At 52.6% G+C, this 19370-nt stretch overlaps 2 protein-coding genes across 2 annotated transcripts; one reads left to right on the top strand and one right to left on the bottom strand.

Annotated features, from left to right (window-relative positions):
* Window positions 1–1905: 1905 nt before the first annotated feature.
* On the top strand, window positions 1906–4920 carry HER10_EVM0001525 (TLC domain-containing protein). Its single transcript, XM_035471270.1, has 3 exons — window positions 1906–2701; window positions 2804–3523; window positions 3608–4920. Exons 1-3 carry the CDS (start codon window positions 2513–2515, stop codon window positions 4046–4048), a joined length of 1350 nt encoding a protein of 449 aa, XP_035335658.1. The 5' UTR covers window positions 1906–2512; the 3' UTR covers window positions 4049–4920.
* A 331-nt stretch (window positions 4921–5251) lies between these two features.
* On the bottom strand, window positions 5252–11229 carry HER10_EVM0008062 (ABC transporter). Its single transcript, XM_035477598.1, has 4 exons — window positions 9710–11229; window positions 9122–9576; window positions 6908–9072; window positions 5252–6854 (listed from the first exon to the last, which is right to left on the bottom strand). The coding sequence occupies exons 1-4, from the start codon at window positions 9714–9716 to the stop codon at window positions 6392–6394; spliced, it is 3090 nt and encodes a 1029-aa protein (XP_035336273.1). The 5' UTR covers window positions 9717–11229; the 3' UTR covers window positions 5252–6391.
* Between the last annotated feature and the right edge of the window lie 8141 nt (window positions 11230–19370).

The raw sequence follows: 19370 nt of genomic DNA, 5'->3' as shown, positions 1-19370 counted from the left end.
AAGTGGTCTTATCCCGACTGTATCCGTACTTTAGGTCTTCAGGAAAGCTGTGCTATGCTACCTACGCAGGCCATTAGGCACCAGAGCAACGAGCCGAGGCGGATTGAGATGCTGCCATGAAGACTGCGGAAACTTTGAGAGACTTAGGTGACGATTTCCCCAAGATACCAGGCGTGCCAGGCTATCGGGTTAAGGTACGAATAGGCTGTATCCGTACTCCATAGTTATACCCCGTAGCGGGGGCGGGAATACATACATTCCTCAGTTTGTGAGGGTCGGCGGGACCAGCATCCTGGCGTGTCATTTTGGCGGGGTTGAAAGTCTGAGATGGTGTCCAACTGGACATATTGAGTGGAATGACGTTTCTAAAGACTGCAACTCGTCTGCCTCAACAAGAAAGAATCTGCAGATTGATTCTCTATTTAAGTGGCACGAATCTGTAGAACGCAACGCATAGGCTCGGTGAATTGGCCCTGGTAGATGTGCTTCGATCCAAGGCGAAGGCAGTGTAGGTGGCCGTGATGCCGACAATGATGTAGCTGCACTGATCAATGGCGACGGGCTGGCCTGGTCGATGCTCGTCATCGCAAGTCTTTGAGAATGGCAGAGGAAGTCGATATATGCGCCACGACGATTGTCCAAAGTTTGTTGTACATAAAAAATGTTGATTAGCGAGAGAAGACAGTCTAGAAGAATCTAGCGTACGTCATTCTGGGGAATATGTCAGGCATGAACAAGTATGAAGCTTCCGGGTGAGGCTTGCTAGAGTCTGTAGCTATGCAGCCTTGCCTATCATCACCCCCTGAAGGAGGAATTGCGCTCATGCCACAGCTCTATGCTCTGGAGCATCACCGTCGACGTCGACTTGGGCCATACTAATTTGTCGGTTACGGGGTACGGAGTATGGTATTCTGAATCCGATCTCGATCGCAGAACTGGCTTGACTCGTTCGCATGGCTGCCAGCTCAGCATTGTGCCATTGTCTGGCTGGGTCAGATTCCAAGGCACTCGGTTTTGAGCTTTGTGAAACCTAGGTGCGAGCCGGGGACATCTCTGTTCGCAGGTGACCTGACTGGGGGAAGACGGGGAAGAGGGCTTTTGAACTATGCCATGTTGTCCAATCCAGAGGGATGGCCCTGGTAACGTAGTCCACGTCGCTGTTGTGTTTGCATGTGTAGCTGGAAATGTGGAGGCATTGTGAAGCGTGGGCGGGCATATGACTGCAGAGCGGAAAGACGATACAACAGCACGGCGCTGTGAGAGAAGGGAAGGGAAGAGAAGGGGGTGGTGCTGGCTGCATCAGGTTGCGATTGAGCTCAGTTACAAGAAGTTACAAGTTACACAACAACGGCGTGGCCAAGCACCCAAGATGCAAGAACCAACAGTTGCATCTCTCCTGCAGTGGGGACGCCAAATGCAAGCCCGATAGATCGACCCAGAAAGGAGGTACCTTACCTAACTCAGGTATGTACTCCAGGTCACTCTACCACCCATACCACCTATAAGGTACTTCGTACTTCAGCATGCATTTCAGGTCTCCCGATTCCCGAGCAGGGGGCCATCGCGGGTAAGATGGGGCACGCACCGGTACCCCAAGCAGGAACCGGCAGATTAACGACGCCTCCGGGCAGGTGTGTGCAACCATTTGCTACGAGGTGCAGCTTTGCTTTCGAGGCACCTGTAGCACCTTACTGAAATTGTATAGCTTGCTGAAGTTGGTGTAAGCTCGTTGGCTGTCGTCTGTAGCTCCCGTCTCCATTCGGTTGGTCAAATAACTATCAACTCCTAAACGGTCCTTGGCGAATTTCTTTTACCCTTACTTGATCTTAAATTTTTTTCCTTCCTATTTTTCTATCTCCATGGCCCTTTCCCAGGTTTGATTCTTTGAAAGTTTTTTTTTTTTTTCCCCCTTTTTCCTACTATGTCACCATGTGCTTGATCTCATCAACGGCATCTGCACTTGTTTGCTCTGACGAAAAACCAGCGTCTGACCCCCCTGGGATGGACTGAACATCCTTCTCGCCCAGCCAGTCCTTCTATTACCTCGCTGTTCCAGCTCCTGCTCTTTGACCGCATTGCGGTAGTAAATGGAAAACAGACGACTGGCCCCTCGGTCAGACGAATTCACACGACGAAACACAGAAGACTCAAGGAACAACCTTGAGTCCGACCTCGAGTTTCCCCCCCGTCGCACTTGTTCTTCAACAGCTCCACCGACCCGCCGACCACGTTCGCCCTGTCTCTCCTTGACCAAACTTCCATGATCGACAGCGGGCCCCCCTGACCTTCTTGACGTCTAATAAATCAGAACCTGGAAGCTCCTTTCCAACCCACGACTACCTGGCCCGGATTCCCTCCTCCGCACCCGCCGACAGCTTCCCAAACTCAAACTCGCTGTCTTTCTCCCCTCTCTTACCTCATTGCGATTTCATCCCGCCGACCTGCCCTCCGAATCCACCTTCCGACTGCTTTAAACCACCCGAGACGCTGTCAGAAGCGTCCCTCTGTCACCATGGCCGACTCCGAACCCTTCCCTCTCCTCAATACCTCTGTCGACCAACTGCATTCTGCTATCGACCACGCCCCCAGCTCGTCACGAACAACACGGCGACGAAAGTCAAGCGCACTCGGCCAAGATATCCGCGCTGGCGATACAGGCCCAGCACTTGCAACAGCCCGAGACAACACCTCCGTCACACTTGTAATTACCCCCCATTGGATCCCATCTCTGCTGGTCGCCCCGGGCCTTATTCCTATACACTGGACTGTGTCCAACATTCAACTAACCTCTTGTCTCCTTTAGACTGTTCCTACAAAACGTCCCTCGAAGCGCCGGCGAGCTCGTGGCGGCCTCGCTCGAGTTCGACAAGCCATGACCAAACACACGTACCTCGTGCCCGCCCTCATCATTGGCCTTGTTCTGGCCCTTTATATTGTTCAACCAAACGACTCGAACCCGCTTCATCGCTTTATTTTCCTCTCATACCGCTTACCATCCGACCCGCTCAATCCTGATGCCCCTGCTCAATATGGTAAAGGCTTATGGGACATCGCCTTTGTGTCGTTTTGGACTGTGGTCTTGACTTTTACTCGGGAATTCATCATGCAAGAACTTTTGCGGCCACTTGCTCGCGCCGCCGGAATCCGCTCGCGTGGCAAGCAAGCTCGTTTCATGGAGCAGATGTACACTGCCATTTATTTTGGCTGTCTTGGACCTGCCGGTCTGTACGTCATGAGCAAGACGCCTGTCTGGTACTACAGTACGCGAGGCATGTACGAGGACTTTCCGCATATGACACACGAGGCTGGCTTCAAGTTCTATTACCTTTTTCAGGCTGCGTACTGGGCTCAACAAGCAATCGTCTTGCTGTTGGGTATGGAGAAACCCCGGAAAGACTTCAAGGAGCTGGTTGGTCATCACATCGTCAGTCTTTCTTTGATTGCTCTTAGCTACCGCTTCCACTTCACCTATATGGGACTGGCAGTGTACTCGACTCACGACATCAGTGACTTCTTTCTTGCTGTAAGTAGACGCTATTCCATGTGAGGCCACAAAGCCAGAAGAGGCTGGTCGGGAAGCTACAGGCAGTGCTAACTCATTCAACAGACATCCAAGGTACTGAACTACATCGATTCTCCAATTGTCGGTCCTTACTTCTTCCTCTTCATGTGCGTTTGGATTTACTTGCGCCACTTCATCAACTTGAAGATCATTCTATCTCTGTTCACAGAGTACACCACTGTCGGGCCATTCGAATTGAACTGGGCCACTCAACAATACAAGTGTACGCTGTCGCAGTACATCACTCTTGGACTTTTGTCATCACTGCAGGCCCTGAATCTTTTCTGGCTCTTCTACATCTTCCGCATTGCCTATCGATTCCTTCGCTACGACATCGCCGAGGACGACCGCAGTGATGCAGAAGTCACTGATGTCGACGACGAGGCCGAGAAGAAGAAGAAGGCTCTTTCCGAGAAGACCAATGGCCACGCTACCGGAGTCAACGGCATTGCGCCTCAGGCCAGGCTTGTTAATGGCCGCGCATGATAGAAACCCTCGATAAAGAACAGAGCAAAGAGAGGATGCAAACCGAAGCACCGGAGGTGTTGTCGGTTGCCATTGAATCTTTCGCCTGCGACTGATGTTACAACCGGCGGACATACCCAATCGCTGCGAAGAAAGACGGGGGGAGACACCAAAACATGTCGAGCACCTATTCATCGCTATCCGAAGTCGCGATAGTCTGTCAATTTGGAACAAGAAAAGTGGCTCAGCAATTACCGAAACGTGGGGTGCGGAGCGTTTGAATCGCGACACGTGCTGGGATCGCGCCTCCTTACCGCATTGACTTGCACACATTCTTACGAAGTATGTGCATGCGCCGAGGGCACAATACCTGCCTGATGAGTTCCAGAGAGACACTCACTGGAGACAGTCATTCTGTCAGACCGGTATTAGGCAAGGAATCAAGACCCTAGACATTAGAAAGCATACGGCCTCGGGTCGCTGATCGGTTAGCACCGGGAATGCTTTTGCAAACAATCGGCATCTCTGAGGCTTAGCGACAATGAGCCGAGGTCAAGGCGTTTGTGGCCTTGGTAGTGGTGGTGGTCGTCCCGAGAGGGGTGCAAGTGCGGAGGCAGACGAAGTGAGACAGATGTGCGTCTGTGGACGATGACGGCGCCTCCTCCTGCGCAACCAGGCAACTTGACGGCATCCTCCCCACACCGCCTGAATACAGTCTCACACCCACTGAGCTCTCGTGCTCCTTGTGCTCACGACATCCGAATCCACATCTCACTCATTCCCTCCCACCCTCGTGATTTCCTACCACTTTAGTACTTCTGGGAACGAACACAAGACGGGAAATGACTCTTACCAGACTGAGACATTTCCCGGCCTAGGCTTGTAGGTTCAGCGACAAGACTTGGAGAGATTTATGATGGGTCGGGAGGAAGTTTCGCGAAGGAGTAGACTAGAAAACTCGGCTATGCGTGTGCGAAGGGAGGCGGGAGGGTAGTGAGGCGTGTCGTCATGTATGTAGTCTTACACCGGAGAAGAATGTCTTGATGTCTTTGGAATCTCCAAAGTCTGTTCCTCTATAGTCAATACCGTCTATACACCCATACCAACGGTTTCAGAATAGTAGTCACCGGCTCAATCCAGCTGTATGCTCCATTTCCGGTGTAATCTTCACGTCAGATGCACACAGTTGGACACGCAGGACTTTTTGAACCTATTTTGAGCATTGAGCATTGCTGGATCGCTCCCGGCGCAAGGCCACCTTGCGCACGGGGATCGCTACCGTCTATGGACCTTGACCTTTGGGTTGCCGCGAAGCTACCGAGTGTAGCTACAGTCTCCCATAAAAAAGCAAGAAGAGAGGATTGGCCTGAACAGCCGTCCGCCGGCTCTCTTTTCTCATCCACCCTGTCCGGTCTTTGATACTATGACTAGGAAAAATGCAAAGCAGACTTGCTGAGGGTTCCTCCACAATGAAGGGAGGATCCTTCGTCCATCTACACCCACTGCGACCGCGTGGGATTTGAGGAAAAATGATAATGATGCTGGTCCGCCGCCGCTGCCCGAGGCCATTTTTATCCACCCCACGACCTCTGAGATCCAACCCCTTCTGGCCACCCAAATTGATCAGGGACAAGAAAAAGAAAAGGGAGGCCTCTTCGAATGTAAAGAATCTGGTATCTGCGATGCAATGTCGAACACGCTGCCCATGGTAGCAGGTGACGATCTGTAGTCGAAAAACAAAATCTTGTTGCTGGGAACCCATGATTAGTGGAGAAGCCGTCTCTCCTGTATAATGATGCTGATGATACCGAAAATGCCCTGTCCAATCCAGAAAGAAGAGACAAGTCGCTTGTCGCCGCTGTGAGGACACATAGTGTGTTGTCAGCGCTGGATGGGTGTGTCGCAGCCATGTGTCCGTAAAGAGCGCTTCTGGTAGCGAGAAATCGAGAAAAAGAAACCCCCCACCCCCTGAAGAGTAACCGACCGAGCCTGACCGAGAGACCGTTTCTCGGGGTCAATGTTTTTTGTTCTACTCGTGAAAGTCCTTTTTTGTGTTTTCGGAATCCTGATGATGAAGGGGTAAAGAAATGTGTGAACTCCAAACTCCGAGTCGCCGGTTTGATGCAATCTTAAGCCGTTAATCCGTTAAACCTGAGTCGTAAAAAGGCCCAAGCCTTGGTGTGTTCGTGAAGGGAAAAATGTGCGGTACAATTTGAAGGTCCGCAGATTAGGGATTAGTGAGGGATGGTGACGATGGGTGGTGTGTGTTGATGTGGCTGTTGAGAAGTAGCTTTCGCTAGCAATGAAGCATAGGTAGCCAAATTCATGCCTTTGTCACACTTGTAGAGATTCTGGCTGGAGGAATCAGTGTCGTCGAGAATGGTGCGAGTCATCAGAATGATGTGAGCGATCCGAGTGGTGTGAGTGATCCGAGTGATCAGAGTGATCTGAATCGTGGTGAGCACTGTGTACCGACTCGGCATCAGAGCTGCTAGAGCTGGACGAGTCCCCCGTAGTGCCGGCCTTGGAGTTGTTCCCTGAGCTGCCTGGAAGGATAGTCGAGGAGTCAAGGCTAGTGTATCCATCCGAATGTCCATCTGTCTGCTTCTTGAGACCACCAATATTCGCCTTTCTAAGGAGCTTTTGTGCCTTCCTACTAGCAGCACGAGCTTTCTCAGCGGCGCGTTCTGCCTGCACTTGTCGCTCCCACATCGAGGCGTAACGTCCATTGGCGTTGACAAGTTCTTCGTGAGTGCCCTTCTCAGCGATGGTGCCGTTGTTGAGAACAATGATCTGATCAGCATGCGTAATGGTCGACAAGCGGTGTCTGCAAGCTAAGTTAGAAGACATAAATTGTGAGGCAGAAAAGGGGAAACTTACGCAATGACCAAGAGTGTCCTGCCCTGACCAAGGTGGCCAAGCCGATCTTGAATTTGTTGCTCGGTGTGGGCGTCAAGGGCTGACGTTGCTTCATCCAGCATGATGATCTTGGGGTTCTTGAGAATTGTCCGTGCTATTGCGACTCGCTGCCTCTCGCCACCACTGAGTTTCAGACCACGCTCTCCGACCTTTGTGTTGTATTTCTCTGGGAATGACATAATCCGGTCGTGGATGCTGGCAGCCCGGCATGCTTCAAACACCTCCTCATCAGTGGCTGACTGGTTGGCGTATCTGAGATTGTACATCAGGGTGTCGTTGAACATTGTGGTATCCTGGGGGACGACTCCGATGTAACGTCTGACCGAATCAATAGTAAGGTCCTTGACGTCTTGACCGTCAATCTCGATGCTTCCAGAGGATGTATTGTAGTACCGGAACATGAGGCGGAAAACAGTCGATTTTCCACCGCCGGATTCGCCGACAAACGCCGTGGTGGTGCCAGGCTTACACTCGAAGTCGAGGTCCTTCAGAGCCTTATTCTTTGGATCGTAGTTGAACGCTACCTTGTTCCATCGGATGTTGCCGTTGCATTCAAGCAAGGGTTTAGCATCGGCGTCGTCAACCACGGTGGGCTTGACTTTGAACAGCTCCAGCAGACGCTCGCCCGAGATCATTGACTGTTGAATGGTCCTGTAGAAGGACCCGAATATGTTCAGAGGTGCCTGCAGCTGGTTGAGGAAGGTCATGAGGGTCAGGAATCTGCCGACATCCATTCCTCCATTGGTGACCTGATAAGCTCCAAAGACCATGACCACAGTGAATCCAGCCATGAAAACAAAGGCTTGAATGACGTTCATCTTGTTGACGCCCCACGTTACCTGCTTTTCAGCATCCTGGTATGCCTCGATAGCGTTGCGGTATCGTTGAAACTCCCACTGCTCGGCATTGAAGTATTTGACCGTCTCGTAGCTGGTGATGGAATCATTCTTGACGGCCTCTTCTTCTCTATCGGCGTTGGACATGAGCCTTCGCTGGTCTGCCCTGGTCTGTGCCATCCTAATAGTGAGGAATAGGTACCAGAAAGTCAGGCAGCTCACGATCGCGCCATAAGTCGCGTCAAAGTACCAGCAGAAGAACACAACGGCCAAGAGCAGATCGAGGATCATGGGGGCCACCGAGAACGTCACTTGCTCGAGAAAGGAGTTGATAGACGCGCCTTTGTTGAGGGCGGACAAAACCTCGCCGGTTCGCTTGCCGAGGTGGAAATCCAGGCTGAGAGAATGGACGTGCTCGAAGGCTGCTGTCGTCAAAGCCCTATACGAGTTTTGTGAGATTGGTACCCATAAGATGGCTCGTGTCGCATCCAGAAGCATGCCTCCTCCTTGCAAAACCCGTAGGAAGATGAGCAGGCCCAAAATAGCCCAAGGAGCCTCTGCGAGGGTTAACTTCTTCGTGAGCCATCCAACAACAATTGGTACAGCCACGTTGATGGCGCGCTGTGCCACCAAGAGGAGTACGCAGAGTGCATAGAGAAACTGCAGGTAAAGAGAGTTCTTGGGCCACTGGTAATCGAAGAACATCGTGTAGCTTCGCAGGTAACCCCACCACGTCGTTTGCGGCGCTTTGTCAGGTCGATAGAAGCCCGGCTCCTTATAGTCCTTAGTCATGTTACCACCTTCGGCCGCACCATTAGTGTTGCCGACGGTACTTCCATTCCTAGAGCTTCGTACTGATCGACCATTCAAATCTCGGCCGTTTTGGCTGCTGTATGACGTCCGATGGCCGTTAAGCAAAGGCGTCGTTTCCTCGGCGCCTTGAGACGAGTTTTGCAGCTCAGTCTTGTCTGCCTCCTGTTTGGGCGTGTGGAGCCAAGCAGCCGAGTAGATGCTGAGCATACACATTGTGAGTGCGATGCGGATGATATAGAGAACGACGTCAGTCAAATCCCACTTAGATATATGCAGCGTTCTAGTCTCGAGTTGGGTTGTTTCGTCGCTTGCAAATCTCGGGTCCGCGGCCTTGAGCAAGGTGCAAATGCAAATGACCAATTCGCCAATCAGAGAGAGAATCCAGGTGAGGAAGTGAGCTATCGTTGGACTTTCGTTCCATTCGAAGAGTGTCGTGATGAGGTATAGGTAAAGGTTCGGCGATCCAATGAGGTACACCTGTTTCAAATTAGCCTGCGGGTTGGAGCATACATGGGGGATAACTTACAGTCATGGATTGGGACTCCTTATGTCCCTTGATGACGCCCTCGAGTTCTCCCATAACGTAGCTGAAGTGAGCGACGGCATTGGCGACGAACGTCAATAATACGACGACGGAAATCCAGGTGAGCCATGATCGGGATGTTGGTGACAGTATCGGACCGTATTGTTTGCGTTTGGGTTCCTCTCCATCGCGGCGCTTCTTCTTCTTCGATACGGGTAGTCGCTTACCGCCTGGGCCCAAAGGTTCTTCGTCCACGTCGTCTTTCGGTGTCGTCAATATGCTGTGTGTCGCGGCCGAGATGACGAAGACCAGCAACAACAACAATGGGTAGTATAGTAATGTCCCCTGGAGAAGGAAGCAGTAGAACGGGTCATCCTTTCGGCAGACCTCGTTCATTCTTGCCTCGTCTGCGGTCGGCATCGGTAGGGGCAGCTTCTCAACACCAGCCATGGTGTGGACTATTCAGAGGATGGAAAGTCAGATGTCAGGAAGAATAATACAAGGGAAAGTAAACCCCCCTGCGCGGGTGAGAAAGAGAGAAAGAGAAAGGAAAGAGGAAAGGAAAGAGAAAAGGAAACAATAGAAACTTACAATTCATGATCCGGGAAAAAGGGTTAATGATTTCATACCTTTGCCAGATATGACACTTGCACGTCGAAGATGGGACGCAGTTGGCGTCGTTCCCGTGGCAAGTTGGAGGCCCGATACGGTGCGGTACCTCGATGTGTACGTCGCAAGGAAAGTGGGAGTCCACAAGAGAGACGCAGCCAGAGACACGAGATCTCGTTTCGGGACCAAGATGTTGGAGCAAGACACCAATGACTGGAGACGCGAGTGGTCTGGCAGGCGATTACCCGCCCGTCTAAAAGGTTCTGGGTCTCGCTGGATGCAGGTGGCACCGGGGGGAGGTAGGGGTCTCGAGCGCTGAGACCGGGGGGTGTCGTGCAAAGCGTGCGTTCCCAAAGGCTCGTGGTGCCGGGGTTGCAGGTCGAACCCACAGGACCACAGGGCGGTACAGAGGGGCCCTGTTCAGTTGGAGTCGTGGTGGGGTCGGCTGACTTGCTCAGTGGCGAAAAGCCACTCCGAAGTCCCTGGTAGTCGAGTCAAGGAAGAGTCAAGGACTTGTAGGATACTCGGCGGCCGAGGGCTGGTGGGGCGGGGGTGTTTCTGGCGAGTAGTGGGCTTGACTGCAAAGCAGAGGCAGGCTGTGCCACGATCTGAGAGGCAAGACAGGCGCGGCCCTGGGTGAGGTAAGGTGGTAGAAGCTGGATGACAGAGTGGATTTCGCCTTGGGTTCGCCGCCACAAGTGAGACCTTGAACGGAGGGAACCAAGGAAGTGAAGGCTTGTGACCCGGGTGGGTATCCGTAAAAGTTGAAGAAAAAGAGGAATATCGAGAGGCCTCGGGTTCGGAGACGGAGCGTGACGTTGAGAAAGGTATCCGTTAGGTACAAGTATTTGTGTTGACGAGACAGCGGACAAGCTATCTAGCTGCCGAGAGCCGGGGTTAGTACCAAGATTTACCCTCTTTGATTCTCTTCCCTCTCTCTCTCTCTCTCTTTTCCGCCGGGTTGAAGGTGTTGACGGAAGTTCTCAACCGGGTTTTCTGGTCGAGAAGAGGAGGGCAAGTAAAAATGAAAGTCCCGGGGAGGAGGTTGCGGGACTGGGAGGGCGTAAGAAAACAAGAAGGGCGTAAAAGAAATGGGATATGGAGAAGAAGAAATTTAAGAAATCGAGAGGAACTAGAAGACCAAAGCGAATGAAAACATGTGGTGGAAGGTTGGGAAGGTGACGATGGCGATTATTGGAGGGAAAGAAGAGTGGGAAGGGATTATGGCAGGAGACCGCCTGAAAGCAGGTACCAAGTACAGAGTACAGCGCCCACCTGCCACACATCGATTTGAGGCAGGCACGGATCGCCCAAAGTAGTAAGTGCGATCCAGGCCTAATGCCACATCCAGCTGTACCTTCCTAGCTGTAGTGAACGGAAGGTTGTACCTCCCACAGCAGACGTAGGTAGGTACCGGCCCGCAGTACCTTAGGTAAGGTGAGGAAGCTGTGTACTCCGTAGCGCAGGATGAAGCCTAGCTGCCCAGTACGCCGAAAAGTACGGATACCCAAGCCTAAATCAAGGCCAGGTCGGCTAGGAGGGAGGAAGTGAGGCAGTAGAGCTGGGCCCGTACTCCATAGTTTGTGTAAGGCAAGGCAATGGAAGGAGAAGAGAAGGTTGGGTAGTAGTAGAGGCAGCCCGGTGAGGTAAGGCGAGGTGGGATGGGGACACTCAAATTAAGGTAACGAATGGGACTTACAAGTTACCCCAAAAGGTACCTCGACGTATCTGTAATATCGGATTGGCAGAGAGCGAGCGAGGTGTACCGTGTTGGTGCTTGGTCTGCCAGGTTGTTGTCACAGGCTCAATTCCTCCGTTGGTAGGAGATGTGAAGCCTACGATGGCAGCAGCCACCAGATAGAGCACAGAGGGTATCGCGTCTGTAGCGCAGTTGTGGTTGGCAGTAGTGGATCGACGGTGTGTCGGTGTGGTGCTTGTTAGCGACCAGCAGCGCAGCAGCGAGGCAATGGGTGGCTGGTGAGGTAGACCCGGACTATCGCTTGTCGGACTAAATGGTTCGTGAAAATGGATATCGATGTGAATGTATGTGAGAGAGCGAGAGGTGCTGGCACCTGCAACTGGCACCTCGGTGGGCAATGGGCAGTTGTAACTTGTGAGTGAGATGAAGTGGGCAGTGGCCGGATGGTTCAGGTGAGAAGGAGGCAGCGAGACTCGGAGAGGAAACAAACGAGAGTCTGGAATCCACACACAGCGCGTCTATGTGGGGACCTGTCCCGGCTGGTTTGCGTGAGAAGTGGAGTACAAAGTAGTGGCCGGGGCTGATGCTGGTGTTCTGCCGGCGTTGTGGTTGTTGTCAATGGCGATGATGAGATCCAATGCTATGAAAACCGGGACGGCTGGCCCTGTCGTATGGACCCAAGGCACCTCATGCACGTCGTGGAAAGGTAAGGTAAGGTAGGGTAGGTCCCGGAGATGGAGTGAGCAATCCCAATGGCGGGTGGACGAAGGAATGGACGATTGGATGGTTGGGTGTGAGATGCTCAAGGTATGGTAGGTAAGGTACGGGCACGTAGGCAGTACGTAGAGTAGACAGATGGATGATACGGAATGCGAGGTGTAAGTCGATGTAAACGGAAGCCAGACAGCTGTGAGTTGCTAGGTGCAGCAGCAACTGCAGCAGCTTCTGGGCCGGATGTCAACGAGGGCCTGGACTCGGTTGATGGATGGAAACAGGAAATCGCCAAGGGTCCTGCTGTGCGCCCTGGTTAGTGCCGGGGCTACTCATGCATATGATATTGCTCGTAGGGGCTTTTTGGGGCCGTAGGGAGAGCACGGAACATGGAGAGATGGAGATGGAGCTTAAGATGGAGGGGATGCGAACGGGGGATGGAGATGAATTGGGCCCCCAAACAGGAACCGACAGCCAGGGGAAGGCAAGAAAAAGTAACACATCCGGATGCTACGCATGCAACGCGAAGAGAAGGTTAAATGCGGAGGGGGGGGGGGGGGATGGGATTTACGGATACATGCTCTAAAAAAAAAACCACGCGATACAGGCTCGGACAGATTTGGGTGAGAGAGAAAGCAGTATCCAGACGAATTGTCCATCTGGAGACAAACGACAAGGACACAGCCGAGGACCCAGTGACGATTCCAATATAAGAAAGATTGGGGTGTTCATTGAAGAATAAAGTGGAGGGATATCCGCAGTAACTTGTGACGATGGAAGGATGATCAACGTCGGTCTGGATTCCCTTTCTCTCGTCTGCTCTACTGTATTTGTCTCTCGCCCGTCTGAGATACCTAGATCATAGAGATACCTCATCAGGACAGACAGTCCAAGCAGAGGTGGATAAGGTAGGTAGGTAGTCAAAAGGTGACATGACAATCCGAAATGCTCGTGTTGAGAATACTCCGTACACACTCTTGCATCATCAACTGTCGATGCAAATGACAGCAAGAGGCTGTGCCAACGTGCCGGTAAGCCGTCAGGTGCTTCCCAGAGTCTCGAGATCCCATGGTCTTTGACCGTCATGTCAGTGGTGACCAACAGCCGTAGCCGTGTACGGTGGACCATAGTTCCAGTGACCCAGAATAGCGCATCTCATCTCCTTCTTACCTTTCTGTCACAGGCAAAGCGGAGCGGGGCGGGAGAACAGGTTGGGATGAGGGATCTGAGTCCCGAGACCACACACACCTTGGCTTAGCTCTTGCGATCAAGGGCACTAGAGCCTATCTTTGCAGACAACTCGACAAGTAGAATGAGCAGTTCGAGAGCACGGAGCGAACACCCGACCACCACTGCGATCATCAAGGAGGTGTTCCCGGGAAGCCTCGAAGCGGAATGTTCTACGGAGTACACAGGACGGGTTTAAGACGGTGCGAGACAATGTTGCAGCTGACGGGGGGACGAGTGGGAGCTAGTTGGGACGACCGAGGTCATCCAGTCATCTGTTTTGTATGGGTAGTTCGTCCTTGATCTAAGGTAGCTACCCGGCATTGCTTAGTACCGCTCTTTCCTAGGCTGGCGGTACAAAAGTAACAAAAGTCTATGAAAGGTATCCGCAACAAGACGCAAGGGCACGGGGAGCTTAGAAGGGGAAAAAAAACGGAAACACGGGAACGGGAACGTCCAAAAGAATGACGGCACGCCGCACGGTAGCAAAGAGAAAAAAAAGTAAGACGAAGAAATACGTAACGATGGTGAGGGATGTTGAGAAACACAAAGTCACAAAGTCATTTTGACGGATGGGGCCCCCCTACCTAATAAGACCCGGAAGGAGGAGACTGCGAGAGAGGAAGGGGGAGAATCGAATCAAAGATTGTAGCATCCAATGTCCCTCATCGACCCTTGTTGCTTGCAAGTTCTGAATAGAGGCAAGTGCGAATGTACCCAAAGGTTAGGTCCTACCAGCCAGCTAATGAGGGGTCCTGCCAGTCTATGAAGCATCTTACCAATGGGGTATCAATCTCTCTCTCTCTCTCTCTCTCTCTCTCTCTCTCTCTCTCTCTCTCTCTCTCTCTCTCTCTCTCTGTTTGTATTCACTCAATTATTGCTTCCATGTCGTATTTCTTTTTCTTTTTCCCTCCTTCTCACTCGTGTTGCCCTTCCTTCGTCTTACCGACAGCATAGATACTCTTGGCCCCCTCCATCTTGAAGCTCCTGCTTCGAATGGGAATTGATCCAGAGTGCCGTTCATGGCACCAACGGAACGAGCTAAGTAATAAATTGGCTGTCATTGCATGGGACTTGCTGCATCTGCATTCGACCACACGCGCTTGCTGCTGCTGGAATTCCTGCCCAGTCCCGGCCTCGGGCCTCGTCGTGTTGTTTCCGGAGAGCTTCCGATGCGTTCCTGCCATGCCTGCCGTGGTAGTGCTGATTGGGCGTTTGTTCGTTTGGTGTGAGACTGTGAGTGAGGTGAGGTGAGGTACGGTTGTCGCCGTCCAAGGTAAGAAGGTAGGGAGGTACTCAGTACTGAGTGAGGTACGGATACTTATCACTGCGGACGGAGTAATGGCTTACCTTACCTTCCTTACTTGCATTGCCAGCTTCCAAGTTGCAAGCCCTTTCCCTTCCGGCCCCATCGCTGGTCCCATTTGGAAAGGGCCTCAGCTGCGGAATGAAAGGATAAACGGGAAGGGGAAACACCAAACCCTTGACCGATCCTTGCCTGCCTTGGACCTCCCCTCCTTCACGCCTCCTCGCCGTCTCCTTCCATTGACTTACGCAGTATCTGTATGCCTCGAATTCCTCTCTTTTGCCGACCGTTCTCAGATCGAGCTGGAGTACCTACCTACTCAATCCATTGCCAATTCAGCATTTATTCTCTGGTTTCATTCACAACCGATTCCTACCTTACGATGATCATCCTTGAAAACAATTTAGCCGGGTCACTTTGACCCGTCCAGTCACCAGTGTGGTCTGGCACGGCTGGGTCAAAGGCTGGCTTACGCCTCTAGCTAACCAACTGACGGACTGTCACTTCGCCTCAACTAACTCGCAGACTAGCACACTTTCTCGACGCCAGGTCTACCTATCTCTCGATTCTACGAGTCCTCTGACTGCCATGTCAACATCCTCCCTTCTATGTATCCATACGCAACACGTGTGGAATGTTTCTTGCTTCCTCGACCCCACTTTGCTCGAATTGCCCGATGCCTCCGTTCGAGATGCCGAATCACTCACTGTAAATACGAAGGAAAACCAAACAAGGTTTCCGGGCTTGCGCACGCAAAACGCCAAGCAAGAACCTATTTCTCTAGATTCTAGACGTTGTACTGCCACGACAACGGGCAACGGGCATGTATGTTACAGGAGTCGTCCTCGGCCGAGATGCGCACCGACACCTAGACGCAAAAACAACCGCTTGTCAGCCACGACAACCTACAATATCAGCTTTCGCCTAGCCGACGCAGCCTCTCCGATCCGCCGCCGCCGCCGCCGCTCTATGACTGGGTACAACCTCCTTCGTCGGGTTCTCTTTCTTTCTGCCCCGGCCTCGGTTTCCCAGCCCGTATCCGGTGTCAGCATCCGTCAAGGATGTTGCAAAAATGGAAGACCATCGAGCAATCATCAACCTTGTCACTCACGGCTTCTAGAACCCCTGGAACCGCCTGCACCGCTGCCGTCACTGCTTGCGATGTTGTTGCGGTTGATATCAGCCCGCGCTTTTGGGTGGTCAGAATCCCATCCAAACGGCTTGCATCCAGACCCTTCTCACCGCTTGAACTCCACCATCAGCTGCGTTAGCAGACGAGGGCACAGTGACTGCAGCCGCAGCGTGCGTTTACGCATGCATACACCGGACCAGCAAGTGAGCCTATGTGCCTACCCACCTGTGACCTAGACACGTTCAGGAGCACAAGCAGGTCCAGGTCCGGCACCCACCTTCTCAAAGACAGGCCGGACTACCCCTGCAACTCGGCGGCTTGGATCGTTCTCGAGGTGGTGAGGTGCTGTTGCTCTTTGGCTGAACCGTCCGACGCTTTGTGGCACTAGATGGTCACTGGGATTGGTCGGGCGCCCAACAGCCTCTGGAACCTACCTACCAAAAGTATCCGCCCGTGGATAGGCGGATTTCGCGAGCACATCTCGCCCCCAACGAGAACCAATTCGAACCCTCCTATTAGTCGTAATCGCCGTAGGATGGCCCAGAAGCTGCGGAGAAATGTCAAGGATTCCAAGATACAGGATCCCTTTTCGTCACTTTTTGTTCTCCTCGTTGCTTTACACGACCTAGACGCGGTCGATAAATCCGCCGATCAACCGATGGCTCGATTCTCGTGTCACAGACGGTAAGTTTTCGTGCTTGGCCGCCTGTTCAGTTGCGCTGAAGGCTTCCGATTCCATGGCTGCTAAAAAGTGAGTGATCTACGCTATTGTGTTTTGTCTGGTCACTGGAGCCAGATCTGAGCGATCACACACGGTCAGCCTTTTGCAAGAGATGCGACAACTAAAACCTAGGGTTGGACACTAGAGGCGCGATGAGTTGTGTTTCCGAACCCAAGTAAGCTTCTCAGCTCGTCCTGTTTACACGAGTGTAGACTTAACCATTGCAAGGAAGAGGTCAGTGACGGATCTGCAACGCCAGCCTCGAGTCACGTCGCCGCTGTAAGTTGCGGCTGTTGCAGACCGTTCGGGAGGGAAGTCGCCGAGGCTTTTAATAGCTGTTTCACCTCGACCGTCCGACTCTTACAACAATCCGATGTGTATAGGACGCGCAATGATATGTCGGATGAGACAAGCTGCGCCATTGCTCCAACAACCTTCCAACTGTTCACGTTGGCCTGGCGCGTCTCACACATCGCTTGCGCATACAAGAAAGTCCTCGATTGGGAACCGATGGAGCATTATCAGTTACCTCATGCAGATGGTCGGTGAGCGTGTGTGTGTGTGTGTGTGTGTGTGTGTGTGTGTGTGTGTGTGTGTGCCTCCCGAGCGGGCTACGGACTGGTGCAGTCCCGTCAACAGCTGAAGGTCGCTGGCGGCCTGTGAAGATTTGGCCTTCCTTTCGCTTGCGGTTTCCTCTCGCGATCTCCGTCTCACGCAAATGCTTTTCACGCGACGCAAAATGATCGAGCGTTGGCCTTTGCTTAGGCTGAACAAAGCTTCTCGGTTTCGAGGTATAATTCACCTGCGCAGCCATTGCGGTTCAATCCTGTACAGTAAACGTATCGCCTGCATCGAAATCCCCCATTCGATTTACTTGTCACAGATGGGCAGTGAGCTGTATAGCCGCACTGCAGGCCAGGCCGGTGCATTTGCCCCTACCATGAAGACGAAGCCATCTCCGCCGGGTGTTGTCATCAAACATGCGGGATTAGCCCGCCGTTGTCCGTCAACGTTGGAGGGCCGAGTTGGGTACGGGTGCAGCTGGTCCTCTCACCGGGTTGCTATGACCATGCTTAACCGCGAAACGGGAAGGCCGTCCGAATCACCGCCGGCATCTTCTGCAGGTGTCTAGACCACACTTTGACAACCCCGACAAGGGTGTCTACGGTAGATCCCCGAGAATGCTCCCCCGCCAATGATGACGGCCACCGACACATTCTCAGCTTCCAGCTTTCAATGTGTGTTTGTCCGTCCCACAGGGCTCTTCCACGTGGTCGAAGTTCCCGTCGCCGACAAGGCCTGGATTTCCTTCTACATTGCATATCGAGGACAGATGTGCCGCGCTGCAGGCTCATGACGTTGAAATGGAGCAAGTAATGATCGGGTATCACAAGGCTGAGACGTCATTCATTCGACACAACATATGCACCCCGTATGCAAACTTACCTTGATTGGGGTTTGGGGGAACATGGCTCGTGGGGGATGGAAGGGGAATTCTCGGAAGTGGGACTGCACAGCACACCAACAGTGCCCGTTGGTCCCCCACATCGTGACATTGACTTCTTGAGCCTCACTGGACGTCGTTGGCTATCAACGATTTGCAGCGAAGAGGTCCTTGCTCAACCCGGGGCCGACCAAGAACACGCAGCCATAGTATTTGCAAACACTGAGAGCGTCGGTAACTCTGGTCAAGCTGTCATATGTCTCCGTTACTTCCAGCTGCGTCGGTAAAACTGCCAGACATCATACCACATGGAAACGGGCCGCCTATGTTACAACATGCTGGGTTTGATGCAGTAACCGAACAACATTGGTGAGATCGTCGCAGATCGGACAATCTTGCGGTCTAGACCTTTGCGATCGTCAGCAGGCCGTCCGTCCTACGTGCTAATCAGCCACACACCGTGACACCCAGTGGCACGGGGCGACCCTCTTAGCTGTCACTTGCTGCTACTATCAAAGGCTGAGTTTCGATATATTGATGTCGGGCTTCTGTGAGGGCAAGGATTGACCACGATGTCTTTTTTCTCCCCGCTAAGCTGGCCCGCAAAGGTTCAGAGTACCAGTTTCGTCTGTTTCAGTGGCTTGGAGTTTCCGTGTGCTGATTTACACTTTTCGTATCGAAACATCCTTTCAGTATTTGTGTTTTGTTGTCGTCACTGACTAAGTAGGGTCGTACCGATTATCGGGGGGAGTGATAAACTCAAGTTCCTAGCGAGCCTGCCCCCCCCCCCTGTTCTCCTACCGGCTGCCCTTCCGACCACAACCGACGACGAGATGGCAGTTTCACCTCCGGAAAGGTCGGCTTCAGGGTCCAATGTTCCAACTTCAATAATGGGCACCCGTTTCGAAATGGATGCGCGAGCATGGGATGAACTCGAATGGGGTGTTGACACCAAAAAGAAAAAAAAAAAAAAAAGAAAAAAAAAACCCCCCAGTGGCTTTGCTTTGAGGCATGAAAAGCACGAGTTGAGTCTGATGACGCTCTGGACTCAGACGAAAGCTGCGAGACCATCTTGATTTTTTCTTTCCCTTTTGCTTTTCTGCAACTAAACTCGCCTTCCACCGCCGTTGGTGGCTGCCGCTGCTGTACGTCAAAAGCCAAGGCGGGCGAGTGGGTGGATTTGGGTGTTGGGAACGATGTCACAGCATTTGAGGTGACACGAATCGGTCGCAAGGTGATTTCCTCGGATAGTACCTAGGCACCTACCTAGGTAGATACGTGCAGACGGTGCCCGCGTACACGTTGTGCGAGTTACCAAGCACCAGCTACTTGTCAGGAAGAAGAAAGCTCTTGGTAGGGAGACAAAGGGCGGTGATGCCCAGCCGGCGGCACAATCTGAGACA

The sequence above is a fragment of the Colletotrichum scovillei genome, assembly GCF_011075155.1.
Source record: "Colletotrichum scovillei strain TJNH1 chromosome Unknown Contig00003, whole genome shotgun sequence".
NCBI lineage: Eukaryota > Fungi > Ascomycota > Sordariomycetes > Glomerellales > Glomerellaceae > Colletotrichum > Colletotrichum scovillei.
Note: the sequence above shows the minus strand (reverse complement) of the source record. Positions and strands in the feature narration are given on the sequence as shown.